This window comes from Rhamphochromis sp. 'chilingali', assembly GCF_963969265.1.
Source record: "Rhamphochromis sp. 'chilingali' genome assembly, chromosome: 19".
NCBI classification, from domain to species: Eukaryota; Metazoa; Chordata; class Actinopteri; order Cichliformes; family Cichlidae; genus Rhamphochromis; species Rhamphochromis sp. 'chilingali'.
The window spans coordinates 2,712,565-2,732,623 of record NC_137946.1 but is presented as its reverse complement, the minus strand read 5'-3'; the positions used below and the strand labels follow the sequence as shown (position 1 = coordinate 2,732,623).

Below are 20,059 nucleotides of genomic sequence, written 5' to 3'. Positions count from 1 at the left end.
AAAAACAACATATAATCAGTGAAACATAATTTGATGGCTTTTTTCATACATTCTCACTGCATACTACCCTAAACCTTCACCTCTGAACCTTGTGGTTAAAAGAATACTGCAAATAATATTGCAGCTTGTTCCACATTTGGTCATGTTACAGCCTTATTCCAAAATGGATTCAATTCATTTTTAACCTCAAAATTAACCACAACACCCCATTATGAAAAAGTGGAAAAGGTTAGTTTGAAATTTTTGCAAATGCATAAAAACAACAAAATATACCATATATAAATATTCACAGTAGTTGCTCAATACTTAACTATTATAGCATTAAGTCTTTTTGAGTATGAAGCTACACGCTTGGCCACACCTATTTTTGGGCAGGTTCTCACATTGTTCTTTGCAGAACCTCTCAGGCTCAGGTTGGATGGGGAGTGTCAGTGCACAGAGTCTGGGCTCTCGCTGGGGCAGTCAAGGACCTGAAGCCACTCCTTTGTTATCTTGGCTGTGTGCTTAGGGTTGTTGTCCTGTTGGAAGATGAACCTTTAAGGTTTTCCTTGGGTTCTTGGCCACCCCACTAATGCCCTTCTACCTTAAGTACTCAGATTGGCCAGTATCCAGCTCTAGGAAGAGTCCTGTTGAATCCAAATTTCTCCCGTTTATGGATGATGGAGGACACTGTGCTCACTGGGACCTTCAATGCTGCAGAAATCTTTTGTACCTCTTTCCAGATCTGTGCCTCGAAACAATCCTGTTTCTGAAGTCTGCAGACAATTCCTTGGACTTCATGTCTTTGTTTTTGCTCTGACATGTGTTGTTGGACTTTAAATAGACTGGTGTGTATCTCATGAAATCATGTGCAGACAACTGAATATACCACAGGTGGAGTCCAATCAAATTGTAGAAACATCTGACATGTAAATTACGTTCGATATGGTTTCTTGGCATTTTGTTTTTCCAAGATCAACTTTGACCTTGGGCACCAACAGTGAAGGTCAAAGTCAAATGCTTAGCCATCCTAAGTACGCATGTCCCCCAAGGCCTCATGTATCATTGTCAAGTTTGAAGACGACTCATTAAAAAAAAAAGTTTTTACCCGATTCTCGAATTTGGGTTAGGACCGACCTTTACCCAATTCTCACCAAAATTATATCAGCTCAAACTGTTACTGGTGTCTACCGTCACTCAAAATATGGCTGTAAATAAAATAAGGTTGTAATGTGACAACATGTGGAACAAGTAAAGAACTGAAATGTACCACAGGTAGCCCTGGTTCAGAGTCATAGTTAAACGTTTACCAAGACTTCTTATTTTTAATATCATCCCATTTTTAGTATTATTTTTTTCTTCCAATTATCCACAAATTATTCTCCAAACTCAAGCAGCTGCTATCTGGTTCACTCATTAAAATAAATAAATAAATCAGTAAGTATGAAAGCATTCCCACATCCCACCATTTAGAAATACTTACAAACGTGTCTTTGCTCTAACTCACTCTATTTAAATTAAACCTTGGGTTATCATTAAATGTAATGGCTGTGTGTACTTATTGTTCTTCGAGGGATCAGGTGGGATTCAAACTGGTAACACTTGGATTGGGGGCTTTTTGCAGACCACGTCCATCCCTTTATGTATTCATTCAAGCAAAGGCGTCTGTTTTTACTCCGCATTTGTTCCTGCCCGTTTTTTGGACTTTTACCTGTCAGACACTGAAGGTGCAAAGGTCAACAACACTTTGTAGATAAAGAAAATGAAGCTTTTATTAGATCTTTACCTCTTTGAAAACCAGCACAACTCCAGTAAGACATGGCAAAGCAACACGTGCTGTAACCTTTCAGTTGACAAAGATCAGGTGGTCGAGAGATTTTATTAACAGTTTATAGTCCAGATGATATGTACTTTGTTTATCCCAAAAATTAAGAAATCTGCTCCACAAAACTACAATGGCAGTGACATTATCATCTGTATTTATCTGTTCTAAAAACAAATAAATAAACATGCCAGATCAGAAAAGCTGACATAACCAGAGAACAAACTATCATTTAGCAAACGACTGTGTAGAAAAATACGGTCTCCAAATGCTTCATGTCAGTGAACACGTTAATGAAAAGAAGTTTTACAAATACTTGAGGTATAAGTGAACAATGTTACCTTTAATGTACAGACCCTTCAGTCAACATTCACTGTGTTAAACAGAAACGACCTGCACTGTAGGCAGGATGTGAAAATGGGCTCTACATACGGTTCAACTCAAGAAAACCGACTCACAGCTTTTGATACTTTGGTGTCGGTACGTTTTCTGAAACATACATCTTTAGACCATTTGTAAGCACATCGATATGAGAAACTTTTTCTATTGATTGGCTGATTAAGTTGAAGTGTTAAAACAGAAGCTTTTGATGAGCATGGATCTACAGGACCTTTGTGCACTTTAATATTAATCCATGCATGTGGGATTACCTGGGACTAAATAAGTGATTCCATGATCGGCATCAGCCCTGAGGATGCCGTCAAAGATTTCATGATTAGTCTTGTTTTGGCTGGTCAAACTGGATCTGTATTAATGTGCGGTATTTTGCATATAGAGTCACCAGCAGTACCAACAGGGACTTTAGTCCACTTTCTCTGTGATCCGTCCCATTTTGGTGCGCATGTTACGTACAAGGAAGAATCCGATAGTGGTGACGCCCATTATCACCTCAGCTACCCAGAACGCCACGTCCCAGCTGTGCTGCTTGGCAATAGTGCTGAAGGGCAGCCCTGCCATGAAAGCTCCCACTGCAACAAAAAGAAAGCTTGTGTGTTCATATCAAAGGGTCAAAACCTGAAACATGACAATGATTTTACTGCAGCTCACCGTTAGCCATTAGAGCTACAACAGCATGAGATGTTCCACAGAAGTTTGAAGGAGCACTTTCACTGGCTATCACCCCGAACAGGGCGACTGGTCCATAAGAAGAAAATCCAAACATGGCACCAAGCAAGAGGATCCAAATCTGTGAATGAGAGAAAACATACATAAAATAAAAGCCTTCTGGTGGAAAAATAATTTTCTAGGGTGTCCACAGGTACCGATACTGAAACTGGGACATTTTTAAACCTTTAGGTGAATCTTAAAGTTCATTTGAAGCTCAAAAGAGAATGAACTCTTTTAAAGTGAACGGGTAAAAAGGTAAAAAGACATATTTTGGTTGAGTTTGTCCAAATGCTGATTTTCCCAAATGAAATCCCAAATGTTGCAAGCTTGAAAATTTATTTTATGCAACACAGTTTGCTTCAGAAGCAGTTTCTTTTAAAGGTACAGGTGTTAAACACCAACAACATTTGCCATTAAACATCTATTGTCCCAGTTCCACAGACTAATAAATGCCTTTTTCTTCATCAGCTTCAGGGTTTCCATCACTGCAAGCTGAACGGGTAACTGGGCCCTAACTGGCCCCCTGCTGGGCCGGAGTGTAACCCACATCTCTTCCCAGAAATAGTCAGTGGATGGCACTGTAACACTGGGTAGTGTGTCTGAGTCTGCTGTAGAGAACAACATAGAGCCGCTATGCTCGCTGTTCAGAACAACTCACCAGCTAGCCTTTTGATAAGTAGCTACATTGTTTTTATTCACATGGAATGATTCTTTCCGGAGCATACCTCTTTCTCTGACACACCAATGAGGACGGATACAGGATGAATGACTTGGACCCAAAGTGGAGGCTCCTGAACAAAGACATTTACTCTTAGAGTTTTTTGAGGACTGAAAGGTATACATTTCACGTGGATTACAAAATGATGAATTACCTTTGGGATTTCAGGTGTGATGGTCACTCTGAAGAGGTACATTGACACATACATGCCAGCCATCATGACAATAAGCAGGCCATGGCGAGGGTTGCCATGGGTGCCCAAGCCTTTCTAGAAAAAGGCAAAGAAAGGAGCAAAACACTAAAATCAACACCCTTCATACTGAAACATGTGATGTATCAAAACCAGGTTTAAGTCTAAAACCTAAATAAATAATAATAATTTAAAAAAAAAAAAAGTCAGACTTCAACCTTGGAAAATTCGAGCAGTATGTTAATTTGAAATCAACCCTAACCCTGCTTATTCTCTCACTCATAAAATCAAACTGTGGTGAAAATGTAGCCACAAATGCACAGGAGGACTCAACATCACTGAACAGGCCAGTCGCAATAGTTGCGAGCTGCATTGACACGCAGTGCAGTTACATTTCTATGGAGGTGCACGTCAGGTTACGGTGTTGGGCTTTGCACTTATTGTGTAAATATCCTGCTACATCCCCGGTAACCTGATGTGCACCTTCCAGAAATGTCACCAGCTGTGTCTGTGTCGACACAGTGCTTTCAGTGCTCAAGTAAAGAACCAGTCCATTTAACTATTGGATTGGCCTGTGCATCCTGAACTCTACAAAGATTCATAGCAGTAGGTTAAAGAGGGCCTTAGATGAAATGTAACCATAGGTAAGTTACATTCTAAGGTTTCAGAGGGGTTTGCTGTTACAATGTAGCTACAGTCCGACTGTGTGGCTGTGCTGAGTGGGAACTCCCACTCACAGCCGAGAGGCTTGCTGGAGAAGGATTTTGGGGGAAATAGTGTGCAGTGTATTTATAGTTTAGGCATCAGAAACTGCGAAATAAACTACATTTTTTCTGTATTTGCTATATTTGCTAACTGTTAATTCATACTTGGCTAACAATTTAATTGCTAGCCAAATGTTTAGCAAAATATTTACTACTTTTATTCACAGTTTGGCAATAATAAGATTTCAAGTGTCTATCCATTTCTGTTAGCTTTCGAAGAATTTGTTTTTTAATGAATTTCAAATACCAGTGATACCTTAAGCAGAGAATTCCAACTATTTCTTTGTTAATATTACATAACTTATGGTTATTTCCGTTACTTTTAGTAGAGCTTTTTGCTTAAACTTTTTAAAGGCTCATTCAAGCCTTTAATTATTTGAAATAGTTGAGCTAACTAATCCACTTAACCAATCGCTACTCGTATGCTTGTTCAAGAATCCCTTTAACTGACCCAAGTTGTTTTAATTCAACTCCTATCGGTTACTCACCCGAGCCACAGCTCTGTCTGAAATGAAGCCTGACGTAAGGCTGCCCACAAAGCCTCCAACCTCCAAGGCACTCATGTAGGTACTGCCTGTTAGCAACAGAGCTTCCGTCATCACCCACAACCAGTCAGATGACGTGAAAACTATGTGGGAAGCAACAATGAACACACGCACCCATGAGAGCAGTCTGGCCTTTCTCCTGCATGAGGAACAGCTGTCCCCAGTCGGTGGCAGCCGTCTTCACTCCAAACACCACCAAGTAACCCAGAGACAGCACCCACAGGAAAGGAGACAGGAGGAATTCACTCAGGGTGCTTTCACTGCTTCCTGGTGAGCACGGACACAAAAAGAGCTCATGAATACTTAACAGTCCAAATAATGTAAAGAATGAAGTTTTTTCAATTATTCTACAAAGCATGCCTGTCACATGGTATGGTCATAAAGGGATGGACATATTCAGCAACTGTGGCATTTAAACAATGATCAATTGGTGCTAACATACAAAGTGTGTCAAGAAAGGGACCTCCAGACTGCTCATCCAAAGCAGGATGAAGCCATGCTTTCATGATGTTTACACCAAATTCTGACCTTACATCTGAATGTCACAACAGAAACGGAGAGTTTTTCAGTTTCTGATGACAAGTCACATGTTCGACATAACTTGGTTGTAACGAGTGGTTGAGTTACTGAAGCGTTCCTATTGGATCAGTCTGAGCATTCGCCTTTGAATTCCCACATCTATCCAGAGAACTGCCGCTCACTGGATATTTTCTCTTCTTCACACCATTCTGTGAGGATTGTGCAGAAAGATCCCAGCAGTTCAGCGATTTCTGAAAATACTCAGACCAACTCGTCTCGGACCAACAACTGTGCCATGTTTAAAGTCAATTAAACCACTTCTTTCCCATTCTGATGCTCAATTTCAACCTTTAGCAGGTGCCCCTCACTACCCGACTCACTGGACCCTCTACAGTTCGCATACCGCCACAACAGGTCCACTGATGATGCCATAGCCCTGACACTACATACTGCCCTGTCACACCTGGAGAAGAGAGACACGTATGTGAGAATGCTGTTTGTAGATTACAGCTCAGCATTCAATACCATCGTTCCCTCGAAGCTGGACAGGAAACTGCAGGATCTAGGACTGAGCAGCTCCCTCTGCAGCTGGATCCTTAGCTTCCTGTCTGACAGACGCCAAGTGGTCAGACTGGGCAGCATCACCTCATCCCCCGTCACACTGAACACTGGTGCTCCACAGGGGTGTGCACTGAGCCCTCTCCTGTACTCACTCTACACCTACGACTGCACAGCCACTAACAACTCCAACATCATTGTGAAGTTTGCGGACGACACTACAGTGGTGGGTCTTATCACCAACAGTGATGAGACAGCTTACAGGGAGGAGGTCAGCGCCCTGACCCACTGGTGTCAAGACAACCATCTCACCCTCAACGTCGCAAAGACAAAGGAGTTGATAGTGGACTTCCGGAGGTGCAGAGAAGTACACACCCCCATCACCATCAACGGCGCTGCTGTGGAGAGAGTGAGCAGCTTCCGGTTCCTTGGTGTACATCTGGCTGAGGATCTTACGTGGTCAGTACACACAAACAAAACAGTGAAGAAGGCGCAGCAGCGCCTCTTCTTTCTCAGGAGACTGAAAAGATTCGGCATGAGCCCCCACATCCTCAGGACCTTCTATCACTGTGCCATTGAGAGCATCCTCACTGGATGCATCACCACCTGGTATGGCAACAGCACCGCCTACAACTGCAAAGCTCTCCAGCGAGTAGTGCGGTGCTCTGAACGGATAATTGGAGGTGAGCTTCCCTCCCTCCAAGACATCTACAGGAAGCGGTGCCTGAGGAAAGCGGGGAGGATCATCAAGGACTCCAGTCACCCCAGCCATAAACTGTTCAGACTACTTCCATCAGGAAGGAGGTTCTGCAGCATCCGGTCCTGTACCAGCAGACTGAGAGACAGCTTTTTCCATCAGGCCATCAGACTGCTGAACACTTCATAGACACCTCAGCTTCACTACTGGAACTTCAACATTATGCACTCCACACTGTATATAAATGCCACTGTTTTGCACATGTCTCACTCTGTATATTTTATTTTATTTATTTTATATATTCTATTCATTGTTTACTCTATTTAATTTGTAAAATATGTGTACACACACACACACACACACACACACACACACACACACACACAGAAAAATATTTAGTATACACATCCAGAAATGCATATACTATTATATATTGTACATATATTTATTAGTTTCAGATGTAGCCATTCTTGTATTTTGCTTGTTTACATTATTGTATTTTGCACAACTCTGTTGCTTGTGAAGCTCGCACACAAGAATTTCACTCACATGTGCTGTACCAATGTACCTGCACATGTGATGTGACAATAAAAGTGATTTGATTTGATTTGACTACTGTGATGGCCTCAACCACATGTTGGTAACAATCAGTCCAGACACTCACCTCATTAGTTTGTTTTGTGTTTAAACATTTATTTCAGGAATGTCATTCATTCATTTATTTACTTAAACCTAACAGTGACGTTATGAAGCGTGCACATATTAGCACTGTGTGATTCTGTTATATTAATTATGTTTCTCTTTCTTTTGAGTTTTCTCTTTGGGCAAAAGGCGTGGCCAAGGGCCGAGGACTATGAAAGCCAACCACACCCCCTACAAACAAGGTGGGTGTTTTAGGTTTGGTTAAGTTAATTTGTGCTTAGATAGTCTTCATGTTTAATTCGGTTTCCTCTATTGTGTCTAAATGATTTGGCCAAACCACTATAAAAAGTTACCCGCCTGTGTCTTTGCGTTTAAGTCAGTCTGTGAGTTAATTCTGTATATTTTGTTTGCTTAGTTACTTTTATGTTACTTTTTGAGCAGAGTTGTATTTAGTTGACCTCTTTTATGGGCCCATTAATTATATTTTGAACTTTGGTGTGGAATAAAAACACACCATGAAGACATTTTTCCTGTGTCCTCTATGCCTTTACTGCTTGATCCCTCAAAAATGCATACCTAAATGCAGTGAGCTGCTGTCATGTGACCGGCTGATTAGATATTTATTTTAACTAGCAATTGAACAGGTGTACCTAACAAAGTGGCTGGTGAGTATAAGCGTACCAGCAAGTGAGAGTAACATCTACAGTACGAAGTTTACAGACAGTGAGAAAGAGAAAAATATTTTTACAGTAATAGCTACTGCAGCAAAAAGAGCTAATGGGCACAGTTGTGAGTGAAATGTTAGCATTCAGCTGTACACTGTGTTCATCGCCTGCAGAGGATCAAAGTTCTGCTGGTGTAAACTTCTGATGCCTCACTTGGATATAAGTTGACCCAAACCTGAAAGCTAGTGAGCAGCTATGAGCCAAGCTCAGAACACTAAGCATCCGCCAGAGGTCTCTGTACTACAGAGCTGCAGATCTGGCAAAAAAATCTGCCATTATGACACTTATGTGCACATGAAAAAAATATGCTTTCCATATGGGTTGCAAATGTGTACGATATCCACAAGTAATGATTTGTCCACGTCTGTTTCACACTGGGACTTGAACCCAGCTTACCTTTATGAATCTTTGCAATGCCGGCAGCATTAAACGTGCCTCGAAACCCCACGTGGGCACGCGACGTGATCAGTTTGTCCACATGTATTTAAGGTTTGGTGAGCAAGCGAGAGCGAGGTTTCATGTAGTTCTACACATTTGTACACACAGAAAGGTTTTTGAAAGTGTAAATTATCAGATTCAGAGCTGAACTTAATAAATGATCAGTATTTATTCTGGTTTGGATGTATGCGTTTTGTATAATAGTTTCACGTGTGGTCAGGCTGCTTTGTATTTGTGTGTGGATTGAAGCATGTACTATGAGTCCTATAAGTTACACACAAATCATTACACACAAGCTTAGTTTATGCTTGTAGATCATACTGTATGCATTTGTAACTCTATTGAGACGTGTTTTCCCATATTTTGGGAGTCCTGTCCATCTTTGGCTCCACATACCAATGCAAGCAGGTTTTTGCTCTAATTGTCCAATACAGTTCACCTTCATGAGCATCAAAGAAATTCACTGTAGGAATTCTGACAGGGATTCATCCATCATCCACTGGTTCAGGATAATAATGTCACTACTTAAAAAAGAGGAAAATTAGCTTACAAGTGAGTTGTTTGCATCCCTGAACACGTCCCCGTGTGACTGACATGATGATCGTTTAAAGCTACACAGGAAGTGACCTTTCTGTTCTTGGTTCTCTCACCTCCTTTCGCTCCCTTCTTGGCCGCTGCCTCCATGCTGGGCAGGCCCACATCCTTTGGCTCATTCTTTACAAACACTAGACAAACAAATGAGAAGGCAGCACAGAAAATGCCCGACATGGTCAGGATGGTCCTCCAGTCGTAGTAATGCAGCAGCACTGAGACCAAGATTGGACCCAGACTCCCAGCCAGGTTCATGCTGCAGGACAGCACAGACCACCATGTTCCAAACTGGGAAGGCTCATACCACTGACGGAGAACAGACACAAAGAATCAAATATTAAAGCCTATTTAAGCACAACTTGAAACCACATATTGCTCATATTAGCTACTTTCCATTTGCTGAGGCAACCCACAAGTTATGGAACTAAATGTCACTGAGTGCAGTTTATCTTAAAAGATTATATGTGAGCTGTGCAGAGAGATTATTGCAAATCTAATAATCGCGTGTGAATGTAAACTCAAGTATGGAACACACTTGGAGGGATGAAACGTGTTTGCTCTGACTGGGGATGGGAAACTCTTCTGAACAATGTTACTATTCTTCAAAAACATCTCCTGAGGATCTTCCATAAATACATTGACCTGTAATCTGATCCCCTGCCACATGCTGAACATATGCCAAAGCCTATTTATTGCCCAGCTGTTCCTAACCGCTACGTTTAAGAGAGCTTCTTACTTTAAGATACCTTCCAACGTATCTCAGAGTCTAATGGATTAGCATTTGCTCGAACATATGACTGTAGGACCGTAGTCCTACCAAAGGTGAGTCCTATATATGTCAAGGAATCCAATTACTGCAAATAAAATAGGAAATATACATGTTTAATGCACCGGAGTAAAGAATCCAAACACACAACATACAGGTAGTCCTCCCCTGTAAGTGATGTCTTTTCACTAGTTGCGAAAGCATTACAAGCATCATGGGCACCCTGCGTGCTGACAGCATTACACTTATACTGGTGCACGAGGTGGCAGACAGGATGATATTACCTTGCGGAGCACTTTCCCACATGGGGGCCAGCCACAGCCTTGTCCCAGGCCGTTGATGAACCACAGCAGAGAGAACATGGATACAGTAGAGGACCAGGAGAAGACCACATTGATGCCCCCTACCAGGAAAAGGCCAATGGAGAAAAGCCAGCGGGCGCTGATCTTATCTGACAGCACGCCGCTGATGAACTTACTGATGGCATAGGCCATAGTCTGGCTGCTGGTGATCAGACCTGCAGAGACACAGTGCAGATTGCTATTTCAGTATGATGCAAACTGTCTACTGAAGAAGATTTGGGTTGCTACAAAGTATACACATTAATAACTCAGTATCACAACATTTTACTTTTTTCTTTACCTGTGTGACTGAGCGATTAGCTTGCTCTGAATTAGGAGCTAGCTTTGTAAAGCTGACGTTTTGGTTGAGCCGACTTAATTTCAGTTTTCTTGTGTAACGTTATCTCGGGATGGTGATGAGATGAGGCCCCTTGTTCATAGCATTCCCTGACATTTGGTGCTCCTGTATTGAAATGCAAAATATCACTATGCTACGTTTTATCAATTTTTTCCCCAACCATAATCTATAGTCACAAATTGATGAGCTTTTGAGTGGATTTACAGAAGGAAAAACATCCTTCCCACTTTGAAATTACTCATGCAATATCCACAGCCCAGAGGCCTCGAGTGAAGAGCAGGATTTTGTCTTATCCAGGTAACTGTGTGTGGAGTCTCAGAAGTGTAACATGACCTGTTCTTATCAGGTGAACTAATTCATCATTTGTATAAACAAATAAACAAAAAGCATGTCCAATGTGCTTTTTCAACAGGAAACATGAACGTGTGTAAAGCTGTTTCTAAATTCTTCATGCCGTGGGTTGGACCAGCCCTTTGTGAACACCACAAAATAAGCACAAATTGATGGACATGTTTATAAATGTTATCTTTTTGGGACCATTTTTAAACCAAAACTCTCCCCAGTGGAAATTTTGAGGTCAAATCAGTGCAAGTGACATAATAAGCACTCTGGTGGGTGTAGCAGCAATCAAACAAACACTTCACATAGCAACGCTTGTGCAACTGCTTGATTAAAGGCTTAAATGCTTGCTAAAGAAGCTTTTCCTTACACTCAACAGCCTAAAAAATAAAAGCATCCTGTTATTGTTTCCATCTTACCCAGATCATCTTTGTCCAGTTCTATCTCCTCCATCACAGAGGGCATGACAAATGAGAAGGTCTTTCTGTTAAAGAAATAGAGCGAGTAGCCGATGAACATGCAAATGAAGATGACTAAACGATAGTAGCCGTAGCCTGTAGCCCCCATGATTACAGTCAATGCAAATAATTATAATAATAATATTTGTTCTTCAGTGGAGTCTTGTTTCTGGGCCCTCTGGAATCAGCTAGATGCTGACACTACTGGTAAAGGGTTGTTTGCAGCAGGAGGTCTAAAATAAGATGTAGCATGGGATAAAATATTCTCCATGAGGTGACGCTCTACAGCAGGCTCCGTGCTGGCTGGTAGCTTTGCCTATCTGTGAGGCTGCTGCTTGGGGACACCGGGACGGAGGACAGGAACTTTAAGGCAGCCTGAAAAATGAGAGCAAGAAAACACACATTATTTTAGACAGAAGCAGCTTCATCAGGTCATCCAATTTATTACATCAAGCTGGAATGGCACAGACTGACTATCTGCAGTTTCTTTTCTTCAGGTCAAAAAATTGCCACGGTGCTGACCAGGTCAGGTGCAGGAGCTACAGCCCAGCTTGCTCAGTTTCACTGCTCTAGCATGCTGCCCTATAAATGTCAGAGTTGAAGGCTCCAGTTAGCAACCCTCAAACTATCAGATGTCAGAAAACCTGCAAGACTAGTCAGCTTGTAGCACACGGTACGATACGAAAAGCTTAATTGTCAAATACTTAGAATTCCACCATAAGCTCTGTGGTTTTACACTTTAATGGCATTCTGTACGTGTCCATTTAAACTCACTAAACCCTGGCTGCTGACGCCTAAAGCGTCTTAAACAACCGAACAAGTCGCTAATAGCAGTTGAATTACTCAAATGGCAGCGGTCTTGCTAACAAACATCGGCGAACTGATTTGTGGGACTTTCCGTGTCTGTCAACGCTCCCCGGGCTCCTTTAACCAAACCCCGACGTAAAGCGAGCTATAACCCCCGTCAGTGCCGCGGGGCACAGCAACCTAGCGGCTCGCTGAAGCGCTGAATGGAGAAATGCCGGCAGAGCCCGTTACCTTTCATTCGTGTCCCTCGTCCGTGCTGAAACACGGTGCGCGTTCGTGAATCTGCAGTCCCGGGAGCGCGGCTGCGCGACATACATGGAGTGGGCACATCCACGACACACAAAGACAACACAGCGTGGCAGGTTATCAGTTACTATGCTGCACTGCCAGTCACTAAAACAGACAATATCAAGTATTCGCACTTAGGTAGAGGTCGGTTTTCATGCCGCCAAACTCCAGTGAAAAATATCTGAATTTAAGCTTGTGATGCCTCGCAAAACAACTAGCCCCATATTACTGTTGAGCTGGCATATCTTAGGAATCACTCGGGCCTGCAGAATAATACGGCACAGCCAGCCTTCTATTATTACACGAAGACATCAATATTTAGCTCGCATTGCTCACTACCGCCCTCCTCTGCAAACTGGTGTGAAGAGCAACTGAAAGAGGGGGTCTAGAGAAATTCCTCAGATCCCCACAGAATCTTTATTACATATAAAAGTCTCACATTCACTAGTTAAAGTACACATTCTGCATTAAAATATTTGTTTTTGACAGTAAAACTAACTTTATATGGAGAAAACAAAGAGTACTGACAGAAACATGACAAGGCCAAAATACCCAGTGCTGCTGGCATTTAGACATGTAAAGATGACCTGTTCAAAAGGCACATCAGAATAAGAAGGAAAGATGAGATAAAAGACTTTGAACGTGCCATTGTTATTTTCACCAAGCATGCTAGGGTGAGTATTTCATAAACTGCTGATCTAATAGGATTACAGTGAATGGCTATATATATCCTTGTCGATATTTGAAGTCAGAGGAGAATGGCCAGACAGCTTCAAGCTGAGAGTACAACCAATACAACCATACCTTTGAACAAAGGTATGGTTGGTTCACCTCACCTTGGTTGTAACATTACAACCAAGGTGAGGTGAAGAGCATCTCCGAATCACTGCTCCGAATCTAGTTTTCAGTCCTTCATTCGTCCTCATATGACGACTGAAGGTTTGCAAAATCGCTCATGTCAAGTAGTCAAAATAGCAAAATGATATCTAAGTGGGATTTCAGTGTTTTTAAAAACATGAACTTCTACAAAATAATTTGCTCCTCTATGTGCTTTGATTGCAGCTTTATGAATGGATGGCCAACATGCTCATGAATCAGAATGTCAGCTAGTTTGTTCAGGTGCAGCAGGAGGGGCGGAGTCAGAGAGAAAGTCAGAGTTTGTTGAAGAAAACCTGACAGTGAGGCTTAGTTCACAGTCTGTAACTGACTCGGAGTTGAAGTGAACTCTCTTACTTAACAGAAAACCTGGAGCTTTCCCTCTGCTCGCCACTCTGTTCTTCACTCACTGTTCTGTGTGAGGTTACAGACACTCACTGGTCGTTTGTATAATCACAGCTGAAGCTTCGTTATCAACAACATGCCATTAACATTATTTTTTCTCAGTTGGGGGGAATCTTTTCCTGTACACACTGCTGGGTTGACACAGGAAGGAAATATCAACAGGATATTGTTTCAAAGATTTCTGAATGTGCCCTCGTCAGGCAGTACTCTCTCACGATGCAATTCACGTAGAGAACGAAGGAGCCTCTAACAGTGGGGGGAAATGAGTGTAATTATAGATAGTCCTGGAGCTGTTTCACTATTATCAAAGAAAGTGTAAAAAAGCGCTGAGGATTATATGGCAGTGACAGCTACAGATGTTCTGTGCCAGTATTTTTTTAGCTTATGAAGTGGAGCGTAAAGATTTCCCTTATGCAAAGTTTTTACTACAAAACACCGATAACATGTGGAACAATAGATGGTGTGCTGACAAAACACTTTTTTGTGATTTACATTTTATTAATTTTATATATAAATGTTTGTGTTGTGCTTGTACATATGCAGGTAGTTATAGAATAGAACAGAATAGAATAGGCTTTTACTGTCATTGTCTATGTACAGCAAAATTGTGGATAAATTATTATAAACTGCTCCAAGTGAGCTGTAAGCAGGTGAAGGTGGTTGTCTATTTGGTGATTAATGTGTCCTATACTGCACTGCAGTAAAAAGACACGCAGCATTGTTGTGATTCATTTCATTTCATAGCAAAGCTGGAGATGAGAATGAGTTTCAACTAAAGCACTGTTACTGAGTCAGTGATATTGGATTGTTATTAACGCTGATGAAAGATTTTTGATGAGGTGGACGACACTTAACCTGTGTCAAAGTTCTGCCAAGAGCGTCCTTTACAGTTTTACCTTATGGATGTGGGGTAGTTGCTGTGGTTCAGGTTAAGTCCCACAGTAGTGCATTTCAACTGTCACAGACCCACGATATACAGTAGAGTAATGCATGCACAATACTGAAATCCTGGAATTATAGTCCTGAAAAATATTCCAGAAATTAGTGTCAAAATGAACAAAATCTAGCCCAATTTCCCTTCATTTATCTTCAAAATGACACTTATGGTCTATTATAATGACAATTTCATTCTTATCCCTTGTTTTTGATGATAATGATGGGGACGATGATGTTTCTAATACAGAGATTAATACTAAAATAAGATCACTATCATTGTGTAAGCCATTCAGTTATCAATGTTGGAGACGCTGTATATGGGGCGACACACAAAATGTTCTGGAGGCAGAGGGTGAATCATGCATTTCATTAGCAACGTCAAACACAGGCCTGAACATTATGAACAATTAATGTTTAACAACGTGAACTACCCTACACAAGCATCTTTGATTGGGTGCTCATTTGCTCTCACCTCAGGCCTCTGTGAGTGATTAATCCTTGAGCAGAGTGAGAAAAGAAATAATCTATGTAATGGCAAAAACAGGGAAAAGGAAACCTATTTCCCTGGATTACCTCAGTTTATCAGCCTGAAGTAACAATTTCCTCTAAATCACAACCTCAGTGTGTTTCGGTATGAAAAGACTGCTTCTTTCTAATTTGGTACTCTTAAATATATTTCTAATATATTGTAGAATAGTGGATTCTGATCTTTACTTTGAGCTCTTTTTATCTCTAGTCTAGTCAATCAGTCAAGCTCTAGTTATACAGTTTTTTTCATACAAATCAAATGCAATTCGAAAATTCTGGGAAACTCAGGTGTAAAAAAATACACACATCAAAAATGACAGAACTCACTTAAGAAGAAGACACCAACTGAGGTAATCAAAAATAATAAAGAAGGAAAAACAGCAACAAAAATAAACCATAGTGACAAAGACATGGCCCATCTGAGTGTATTATAAAGCACATTACACACAATATTGTATGAACATTTATGAGCCGACAAGTCTGTTGATATCCAGTGATTCCTTTTGTCAGTGGTACAAAATAAGTTGACCTATTATTATGAGTTTGATTCATTTATTTTTTGACAAATTGCACGAATTCGTAGTTTAACATTGTGTTCCTGTTTTGAGATTTCAAACCAGACAAATGAGCAATTGGAAAAGAAGACTAAAGACAAAAGAAGCACCATCAGTGCTTCAGCACACTTCCTGCCAAAAGATGGAGCTAAAGTAACGTGTTCATTGTTGCCGATGTACTAGACTGCAGTCATTATACAGTCTGCCTCAGAGAGAGGTAAAAGCTGTTTTGTGTCTTCTAGAGACAGATGCTGTTGTATTAAACATGTCTCTGTTCTCTTTCCTTGAAATGCATTTCTGTGTGGTACCTCTTAAGCAGTTATACTGGCAAAAGTGAGGGCTCGCTGTGTTAGGACACTGAAGACATTTTAGAGCGTCTCGTTACCACTCAGCTGATGTTCATAAGCCAGCTTTTATGTTTGCAGAGAACAGCAACATGCAATACATGATACATACATGATCCTTTTTCATTCTTTTTTTCTTGCAGAAAAAATGGATTTAATGCAAAAAAATCTTCAGAGTGCCACACAGTGTTGTCTTCTGCTGCTGTAGCTCTGTAGTAGCTTTACTGTTTATTTGTGTTGTCAAAGCAGTGGAGTCCCATCATTGCAAGCAAGGCAAACAGTGCTTATCTAATGAAATCTAAAAATAAACATCAGTTACAACATACCAAAGTGAAATGGATCTTTCTCCTTTCATCTCAGTGTTCTGCGAAGCTTCTCAAAAGCCTGTTAGTGTCCACAACAACACTCAGGAACAGGACAGCAAGAGAGTGTCAGTTTGTTTTAATGTGGTCCAACTGGTCTGGTTGAATGAATTTGTTTGTTTGTTTGTTTTTGCTTGCCTTTTGCATTGCCCCCAGAGACATCATTTAGCCCTTGACTCTGGATTTACTACTGCTGACACCTGTCACCACTGTCAGCCATACGAAATGGTCTGAGATCGTCAATAAAACCAAAAGGCATCAGTAGATGTGTGACTTCAAATAATTGATTTGGCTGTTATGATATTCTGATATATAATATATATGCAAAGTATAAGAGTGGAATAAGAGTCTCTCAAAGCTGGTTATCATTTGGCTCTGACTGTCCGAGTGATGGCAGAGGGCATCCTTTTATAAAATGATATTTTGACTGGGCACTTCTTTCCTTCCTAATTCATGTTTCTTTGAGTCCATGATCAGTTGTTTCTGGACAACGGCGCATTAGCCAGGGTGGTTAAAAAAGCAACAACAACAATAATAAAAATAATAATAATAATGGATTGCATTTATATAGCGCTTTTCGGGACCCCTCAAAGCGCTTTACAATTCCACTATTCATTCACTCTCACATTCATACACTGGTGAAGGCAGCTACAGTTGTAGCTACAGCTGCCCTGGGGCAGACTGACAACAACAAATCAGTCTTCTTCATCAGCGTGCAAGCACTGAAATATCCTGAAGTGGGTTGCACCAACATTGCAAATAAGTACACAGTAAGAACTGGGAAACAGCATGTGGCATAGACCAGTTACAGGTGTCAAGAAAAAGGTAATTGAAATCCATAACAGGATCATTTTCATGACCCTACAACGCCTCTGTGGTAATGACCAATCCTGATCCAGGTCCAAACAAGAGTTATTATTTCTTCCCTGTTTAGTCTTGTGAAGTGCAGTGTGCTTTGTTTGTGCTTTTTGGCTGTGTTCGTAAAAAAGCTTTTATTTTTAAAATAACAAACTAGCTACTTTCAGTTGTTCCCTTATTCACATGGTGGTCGTCACAGCAAGTAGGTCCACATGATTTTTTTTCCCACACTAGACGCCTTTCCTGACACAAGCCCAAAGGGATTTGTGTCTCCTCTCTGAATCAAGAATGAACAGCGCCGCTCATTTCCATAACTGTTCAGTAAAAGGTTGGTTTTTTTAATGCTTTTAAAGTTTTATTTTGTATAATGAAATTAAATGTCATTTTGATTCTTTACTATTTTTATGTTAACTCTTTTCTTTTTGTGGTTTTGCTTTAACAAACTTTGCATTGTGCTTTCAGGTCCATCTCAGACCTAATAACTGTGACTGCAGAATACAAGCCAGTTTGGTTCCTCTGGAGACCCTCTGATATTTTTAATGACACTCATTGTTGTGACACTATTGATGTGTGTGTGAATGGGTGAATGACTGAATGTAGTGTAAAGCGCTTTGGGGTCCTATGGACTAGAAAAGCGCTATACAAATGCAGGCCATTTACCATTTACCATATTAACCCTTGTGTGGTGTTCGTATTTTTGTTACTCAGCCAGTGTTCATGGGTCTGGTGGACCCGCTAGAGTTTTGGCTTTCCAAATTAACACTATCAAACAATTTTATGTTAAATTACTCAACAGATGTTTACTTCATCCCAATTACAAGACATATGAACAGCAAACATGGTTAATTTTTTCCCTTTACCTTTGTTAGATCACATTTATGAATTAATGTGCTTCTCGTTTTTCTTTTATATAAAATGTTATAAATAAATCAGTTATAATCAAGTGGAGTGAGTGGAAAGACACAACACATTTACACGTGAAAAAATAATTAATTGTTTAATTTTTCTTTTGAAAAAAACTGAACACGGGTCTCACAGACCCGAACACCATACAAGGGTTAATAATGATCGGCTTTGTCATTAAAGAAAATGTGATTGTCCTCCTTTGTATGCTTGATATCCATTTAAAGTCATCGGCAGCTCAAATGTCAAAGCAGCTTGAAAGAGAAAAATAATGAGTCTGGGACCGTTACGCCCAACCAGATGAGCTACAGCTTCTTCAATCACTTCTTACCAACAGCAATCATAGTTTCTCAGCAGGAGAGACGGGCCACAGAGCAGGATTTAGCTTTGCGTCGCAATTAATGCATCAAAACCAGCCTCAGAGGCTTGAGACAGGGCCTTTACAAATCTCCATTTTTCCATTCTTCTCTCACTGTGTTTGGGCATGGAGCTGCCCCCTGTGGTTACATGTACTGTACTCACTGGGCTTCACCTGTCTGCAGTACTCACAGCTTTTCTCTTACAATCGTTATAACCATATTTCTGGTGAAGGGGGAGCTGATGAAGGCTTAGAACAGTTATGCATTCATCATCATGTTCAGATAGGCTGACGTAAGTTGTAACTGTCCATGGGTGGATATCTAACAGACTGATCATCTTGCTCCTGCCAGATCAAATACTTGGCCTTGGGCACAAGGGCTAAGAAGCCTTTGACTACTTGAAATTACAAGCCATCTTTGAAAGTGTCTGATATTTAAAGTGCAATGGTCAACAGAAAACTTCATTCATTGTCTGTGTAACCAGCTGTGCAATGCATTTTAGTAGTGCTGCATTTCGACAGACTCAGAATCAGAATACTTTATTAATCCCAGAGAAAATGATGCAAAGACAGGGAAGAGACAGGGCATCAAGTTGTCTGCGGACACAGTGCCTCTGGAAACTCAAAATCTCTGAAATTAGTTGTTATCAGTCTAAAATAAAAACAGATTCAACAGCTGGAAGCCTTTCTTCTCAGCTCTTCAGAAACACATGAAACTTGACTAGATCCAGGCAAGTGTGCTGCCGTGATGGTTTCAGTTTGATACGCAGGAGCAGTCAGACACCACGAAGTGTCCGTCCACTCAAGTGAGGCACAGTGTTTTCATGCACTTGTATGATATTCTAGGAGAGGAAGAACACCTGTCAGTTAACTGCCATTACAACAACGCTTTGGTTGTTAGCATTTAAGCTGAAGACACTACACAATCTCCAAGCATAGTTCACTCTCTAGCTTTGCCAACTATCCACAAAGCCCTGTGCAGAACATCTGCTGCAGGTGTAAATACTTAAAGGACACATTCAGTTACATATGTGCTCCCCAAACATGCTGAATATCCTGGACATTTAGTGCAGCCATAGTGTCAGTGTGCCAACATCACAGACAGGATGGCAGAAATCAAAGGGCTGCAACTCTAGTGAGTCTAACAGACTCTCCAAAAGAACTTGAACAACCTAATAAATGTGAGTCTCTGATGGATAGGTGGGTCAGCTCCTGCTGGGATCTGTAGCCTGCATCTTCCCACAATCACAGTCCCAAATCTCATGATGGTGCTCTAAACATTC

The 20,059-nt window shown here is 41.0% G+C and overlaps 1 protein-coding gene across 5 annotated transcripts; it reads right to left on the bottom strand.

Annotated features, from left to right (window-relative positions):
• Positions 1 to 1,718: 1,718 nt before the first annotated feature.
• Positions 1,719 to 13,562, bottom strand: slc37a4b (solute carrier family 37 member 4b). Of its 5 annotated transcripts, none has more exons than XM_080866422.1 (10): positions 11,519 to 11,657; positions 10,704 to 10,865; positions 10,346 to 10,578; positions 9,355 to 9,601; positions 5,240 to 5,392; positions 5,069 to 5,154; positions 3,781 to 3,894; positions 3,634 to 3,699; positions 2,849 to 2,987; positions 1,719 to 2,769 (listed from the first exon to the last, which is right to left on the bottom strand). In XM_080866422.1, exons 3-10 carry the CDS (start codon positions 10,553 to 10,555, stop codon positions 2,603 to 2,605), a joined length of 1,182 nt encoding a protein of 393 aa, XP_080722548.1. In that variant the 5' UTR covers positions 10,556 to 10,578; positions 10,704 to 10,865; positions 11,519 to 11,657; the 3' UTR covers positions 1,719 to 2,602. The 5 variants fall into 5 exon arrangements, with proteins under 5 accessions (XP_080722548.1, XP_080722544.1, XP_080722545.1 ...); XM_080866418.1 differs by lacking the exon at positions 10,704 to 10,865 and adding an exon at positions 12,596 to 13,562 and having other exon boundaries at positions 1,720 to 2,769; positions 11,519 to 11,932; XM_080866419.1 differs by lacking the exon at positions 10,704 to 10,865 and adding an exon at positions 12,032 to 12,582 and having other exon boundaries at positions 1,720 to 2,769; positions 11,519 to 11,932.
• Positions 13,563 to 20,059: the final 6,497 nt, after the last annotated feature.

What these genes read in the sequence shown, in the direction of transcription:
- slc37a4b (XM_080866418.1), bottom strand. Translation starts at nt 11,666, where the DNA reads ATGGGGGCTACAGGCTACGGCTACTATCGTTTAGTCATCTTCATTTGC. An exon ending in GTGGGAAAGTGCTCCGCAAG is followed by an intron (nt 9,602 to 10,345) that starts GTAATATCATCC and finishes GTTCTCCGTCAG; the next exon opens with TGGTATGAGCCTTCCCAGTT. An exon ending in AGGCCAGACTGCTCTCATGG is followed by an intron (nt 5,155 to 5,239) that starts GTGCGTGTGTTC and finishes TGTTGCTAACAG; the next exon opens with GCAGTACCTACATGAGTGCC.